The 6,000-nt window shown below is 35.3% G+C and overlaps 1 protein-coding gene across 1 annotated transcript; it reads right to left on the reverse strand.

Annotated features, from left to right (window-relative positions):
* Positions 1-756: 756 nt before the first annotated feature.
* On the reverse strand, positions 757-5,635 carry LOC133811047 (shaggy-related protein kinase eta). Its single transcript, XM_062246121.1, has 12 exons — positions 5,335-5,635; positions 4,292-4,384; positions 4,090-4,149; positions 3,731-4,003; positions 3,578-3,652; positions 3,423-3,479; positions 2,800-2,940; positions 2,653-2,703; positions 2,474-2,569; positions 2,183-2,266; positions 1,694-1,795; positions 757-1,377 (listed from the first exon to the last, which is right to left on the reverse strand). The coding sequence occupies exons 1-12, from the start codon at positions 5,347-5,349 to the stop codon at positions 1,282-1,284; spliced, it is 1,143 nt and encodes a 380-aa protein (XP_062102105.1). The 5' UTR covers positions 5,350-5,635; the 3' UTR covers positions 757-1,281.
* Positions 5,636-6,000: the final 365 nt, after the last annotated feature.

Below are 6,000 nucleotides of genomic sequence, written 5' to 3' on the forward strand. Positions count from 1 at the left end.
GTAGGGCTAGAAAAAGAACCCTACCAGTGGGGTTTTTTGTGTTCCTGACTCGTAAACAATTTTCGATACAATTTTTTTATGACCGTATATATTATAATTATTTAAAATGTCATACAAATTTTCAGAAAATTCCAAATAATTTACAGTGTTGAAAACTAGTTTAAAAACAGATTGTTGCATGTATGATTAATTTTTTTATGCAATTAAAAATGATATATTTAAACCTAGTTTTTGACATTATAAATTATTTAAAATTTTCTAAAAATTTATTGGATACTCTAAATAACTAGTCATACAAAAAAATGGCTACATAAAGGTGTGATAAAAAGAAAACCATCTATCAGCATTATATGAGAACGAAAAAAAAAATGTTGCCAAATGATAACTATTTTTTAATTATAAAACCTAACAAATGGGTTGGACTTGGACGGATGAGATTTCACATTATCGCAGTACTCAATGGGCATCACACTATTTATTTATTTATTAACAGTTGCTGATATTGTGGACTTTTCAGAGCTCAATGAACATCAATCACTACTTTCCAGAACCAGAACTATTATTATTATTATTTAAAAGAAATTCTCCTGGCCCACTTTTGACTATTTTGATATTAAAGGAAAGGAGGTGTACTAGAACAAAGAAAATGAAAAAGAAAGCATGCACAAAATGAAGTCTATAGAGATATGATTCTATGAAATGAATGAAAGCCAATGTAGAATTGGCATTATACAAATACAATAGAATAGAATAGAATAGACATAAGCAGAGAACAATGCATTACTTTTAAGTTTGCACAAACAGAGTAAGTAACAAAGTTTGTCTGCAATTTTCAAGTCAGCCACCACAAACAACCTCAGAAATAATGAGAAACAACATTGTGAAGACAACCAAGTACATTCCCTTTCAGTCAGCCATACTATTAGGGGCCCTCTTCCTAGTATACATACACTTGGGACTATTTTCCTCAGCTACCAGCCTTTCTCACCATTGCAGCAGAAGCTATCTTTTACTATCAAACATTTACAGAAAAAAAAAACAAAAAAACAAAAGGGCGTCGACAAAAAAAGGAGAGGGTGAAGAACGAGGGAGAGATCGTAGAAAAGAACCTAATAGTAGCAGCCATCCAGCCGTGTTTGTCCGCGCTCGTCTCGTAGAGCAGGAAATGGTGCTGGTAGGGTAGGGCTACAATATATAGTATAGTGGTTTTAACAACGATGGCAACCCTTGTGCCGCACATCAACCCGAAGATATTAACTTTTATATAACTTGACTTCACATTTACGTTACAGCCAGATGCACGAAATTTTGCCCTAGTTGGCGTTTCACATGCTCGGGTATCAACTTATTGACAAGGTCAGGCGAGGCCCCTGCCATCTGTCACCAAAAAAATAAGATAAAAAAGTGATAGGATTAGATATTAGACATCAGAAACAGATTACGCACCTGCAGCAACTAGAAAAAATGAGGAAAGAAAAGACAATTTTGATTTAAATTCAGCCAGTTCTGGAGAAAGGATTTTAGCCAGTTCTGGAGTTGAAAACCAAGTCACCATTATATCTAAGTAGACTTGTATAACATCTTTAGTATAACCAAAACTTATTTTTGTTCGTCGTATGTAATTAAAGCATGTTCAATCTAAATATATTAGTCCACTCCATACAGAAATTACAAGTCAAGATAGACAATATACTTCATGTTTAAAGTTGAACAGAGGTGGAAGTGGGCGGCCATTAGGAAGTCGAGCATTTGGTTCACGTAGTTCATCAAAAAAAGAATGAGCACATGCCTCTAGCTGCAATGACAAAGCAAATCTTAGCAAGAGCATTAAAGCAAAGAGAAAACACATTAGAGAAAGAAAGAGAATGAATGCTAAAAATAACTAATCACTTCAAGAAAAAAAAAAGGGCAAATTCTAGAAAAAATAAATGACAAATTATTAACATAGGCAATAAAAAATATTCATCCATACATGCATTAAAAGAGAATATAAACCAATCCACATATTTATGGTTGACCCGCTTGCGTATTATGCAAACAGTGAATACTAAACAATAATGAGGCAAAGGCATATTTTATGCCTTTGAATAAATGAAATAAAATCTTCCCTAGAAGGTTGGTATGCAATTAGAAGTCAATCATAGCATATCCATGCACCAGAAGATAGTAAAACTGAACTTACCGCTGTACAGCGAAGACTTGGGGAGTACTGCAACAGTCGTGATGCCAGGTCAATTGCTTCAGGGGGCATTCGCTTGTGAAATACCTGAAATCAATAATTAACTAGTGAATTAAGTCTTTAAAGAAAGCAACAGTACTCAACAATTAGATCAAATTATTGCACTTCACAAGAAAGGATGTATTCATTGCTAACACCCCAATAAATGACGACTTAAAAACTATGGCACACACACTGATCTACATAGACCTTATATATTGTAAATTGAAATTAAAGAAGGATAGAATAGAAAACCTTGTGCCAAGGATGTGCTTTAATCTGCGGAAACCTGAAGTCTGTATAACTTGGGTTCATACATCGAATTTCTTCACGGGTTGGAGTCCCAAGAACCTGTTAAAGACATAATAAAAGAAGTTTTACACTTTTACTCAGTCAGGAGTCTAAATACTTTTAAGCACTAATTATTAACTCGCCTTGATAATCTCTACCAGCTGGTCCACTGCATTTTCTCCAGGAAATAGAGGCTGCAATGCATACATGAAAAGATTGACTCTAGGGAACACAATTGCTTATAATAACACAGAAAGGGAAATCTTGGAATGCTAAACTGTAATACAAACCTGGCCTAAAAGAAGCTCTGCAAGAACACAACCAGCTGACCAGATATCAATTGAAGTAGTATACTCAGTAGCACCAAATATAAGTTCTGGAGCTCGATAGAATCGTGAGCATATGTATGAAATGTTGGCTTCGCCTTTGACCTGTAGATAAGCAGATTTAATGTGAGTCCTTGAAAATTATATACAATGACTGACAGGTAAGCAAGTCAAAGATCATATTACATCCACAAGCATAAAAACTAGGTGCTTGCTTCCATAATATTATTGCCTTCCACTCTTAACCGTAAAGAAAGACTCCACCCCTCACATGATTCCTAGCACCAGAAAAATCATGTGCCAAGGCTGTTTACAGTACATCACACTGGATATTTCTATATTCTATATCATGACACATCAACGTTACTGTCACACATAACTCCCAAAAATCAAACCGGACATCACTTGGTAATAGTGTAAAATGGAATCAATTAATTGCAATACGGAAGAACATGTGAACAAAGTAAATTCACAAAAGTTAGTGATCTCCCTGCTGATGTCTAAGAGTTACTTCAAAGTATGTAGCACACAATACAGCATAAAAAAGAAAAAAATATAATTGAATTGAGAATAATAGGACAACATACTAGCATCTTTGCGCTTCCAAAATCGCAGAGTTTAACTTGGTGAGTGAGAGGATCAACCTGTAATAAGTATAATAATAAAATTAAAAGACTGCTGATGAGTATTTGCCGACATCTTTTATCTCCAATTATACAATCAAGTTCAACAAAGAGCGTACCAAAATATTTTGAGGTTTCAAATCTCTATGGCAGACACTAGGAACAGTGTGTATATAAGCCAGCCCTCTAAATATCTGGAAAGCAAGCCATGCCGAGTCATGTTAGGAAGAATATAATGCAATACAGACAACAAAAGTGGGCATCATCCCTACCTGGTACATGTAAAGTTTTACATAGACAAGTGGCATTCTCTGATTGGCATTGCTATAGTGCTTCAACACGCGATACATGGTCTCAGGGACATATTCCATAACCAAGTTCAGGAAAAGTTCATTTTTACTTGTGGTTGAAAAGAAGCAATGCTTCAAAGATATCACATTAGGATGATCCATAACTCGCATCAACTGCAGTTCCCGGTTCTTATACCTTCTGTCTTGCAACACCTTCTTTATTGCCACAGTTTCACCAGTTTCTAAGCATTTTGCCTGAAAAAAGTAAATATGTCAATGAGACCATTGATAAGTAGCAACCACCACAATCATACAAAGATCTTAACACACTGGCGGCAAACCTGAAAAACAATTCCGAAAGATCCAGTTCCCACAACACGTTCTGCCATGTAACTAATGGTCTGCAAGAAAAATCAAAGACAACAACTTCTCAAGTGAGCAAACTTACTGAATCTAGTCAACTCCCAATCCATCCAGATCCCAAGAACAAATCAAGTTTCATAATCTAGTTTAATCACAAGACTCGTAGGGAGGATGCATTACCTGTTTGGGTTCTCCATTCTTTCCTCCAATGGTCGTAGAGATGATGTGCCCAGTAACTGAATCATTGCCATCCTCAATAGAAGCAGAAATTTCCTGCAATACAAATTGCAACATTAATAAGTATGTATGTATGTAACCATTCAAGACTCGATTTACTTTCTGTTAAAATATAAAACCTACTTCAATATTTAGTAGGCAGAAACAAAACCCATACGAAGAAATCAAAGGAGGATTACACAATACAGTTACAGACAATGACGGCATAGTTTGAGTATCTATATTAGCTTGAATTGGAAAAGAAAATGCAGAGAAAGGAGAAATACCAAATACAGGAACTGAAGAAAATGTCAATGAAAGCAATCTTAGTTTTCATAAAAGAACAAAACAAAATAAGAAAGAGAACAACTAGAGAGGCTTAAAGAGCCAACATTCATAAATCAAATCTTACATATTTGGAAAAGAAAAAAAATCAAGGTTATCGTCACAAGAGTATGTGTATGATCCAGTGAAAAGAATCGACCAAAGAACTTTAGGAAGAGAGAATTACATGGAATTATAAAATTTTTAGAGGCATATAACCGATATACATACGAATATTACTCTTGAGATAACAAGCTAATATAGAAATAGAAGAAAGCTTGTAGAGACAGAAGCAAGCAAACCCTAGCCCAAGAAAATTATCTAGCTCCCAGATCAGAAGAAAAGTAGCCAAGGCTCAAAAGGGACTCACTCTGAGACCAGATCAAGATGAAAAACTACTAATAATGTACTCAAAATAGTAAAACCCTCAGAGACAAGATCGATGAACAAACAAAACAAGAGCTAAAAGAAAGAATACAAGCTAAAAAGCTGTGATTAAGGCTGAGAAAGTCGAGAAGTAAAATTTTGGAAAAAGGAGAACTGCCAACTTCATCTGACTAAAATAAACAAAAACATGTCTTACATTTCTTCTGTTAACAACCCAAACAATAAAGAAAGAAAAAAAAACTTCGCGGGAAAGATGTGATTTTCCCGAGAAAGTAAAAGGAAATTGAGAAAAGTACCTTATCGTCAGCCATGTCCTCCGGCGGTGGGTAAAGAGAGTGAGAATCTTAGTGAGATGGTAGTGGTATCTCTAAGAGTTGGCGAAAACGGCGATGGCCATGGGTATGGTTATGGCGATGTTCATAGAGCGATGCTCATAGAGTGATGATGGAGATGGAGAAGGAGATGGCGATGGTGATGTTGATGGTGGTTGAGGAAGAAGATGAAGAAGAAGAGGAAGAAGAGGTCCCAGCCTCAGAGACAAACAACATGCCCATGTGATTCCAGCTCTCCTTTCTCTCTATCTTTTTCACTCCTTTCTTTTTTCTTTTATTTTTTTAGAGAGAGAAAATGAAATAGCCTCACTGTTTCGGATAATTACGAAAATGTCCTTTGAATTTCAGAGTCTTCTGCCGACGTCAATCTGGTTGGACTAAATTGCCCGTTTGTCGCTCTTTCTTTCTTCTCTTACCTTTTTCTTTTCCTTTTTTTTCTGCTTTAAAAAGAGAAATTTCTGAAATGTGGAAATAATTTTGTGTCATTATTGGTAGTGACTCATTATTAAGGTGAGAGAACAAAATAAATAAAGTAATTATTATTATTATTATAAATTTAGTGCAGGCTTTCTTCTAGCTAGCTGATTGTCTATTTGAATAGTTGAAGGGAGATTTCACTTTCTATGACTA

The sequence above is a fragment of the Humulus lupulus genome, unplaced genomic scaffold, assembly GCF_963169125.1.
Source record: "Humulus lupulus unplaced genomic scaffold, drHumLupu1.1 SCAFFOLD_138, whole genome shotgun sequence".
Lineage (NCBI taxonomy): Eukaryota > Viridiplantae > Streptophyta > Magnoliopsida > Rosales > Cannabaceae > Humulus > Humulus lupulus.

What these genes read in the sequence shown, in the direction of transcription:
- LOC133811047 (XM_062246121.1), bottom strand. An exon ending in TTGGAAGCGCAAAGATGCTA is followed by an intron (nt 2,941 to 3,422) that starts GTATGTTGTCCT and finishes GCTTATCTACAG; the next exon opens with GTCAAAGGCGAAGCCAACAT. An exon ending in CAGAGCTTCTTTTAGGCCAG is followed by an intron (nt 2,704 to 2,799) that starts GTTTGTATTACA and finishes TATGCATTGCAG; the next exon opens with CCTCTATTTCCTGGAGAAAA.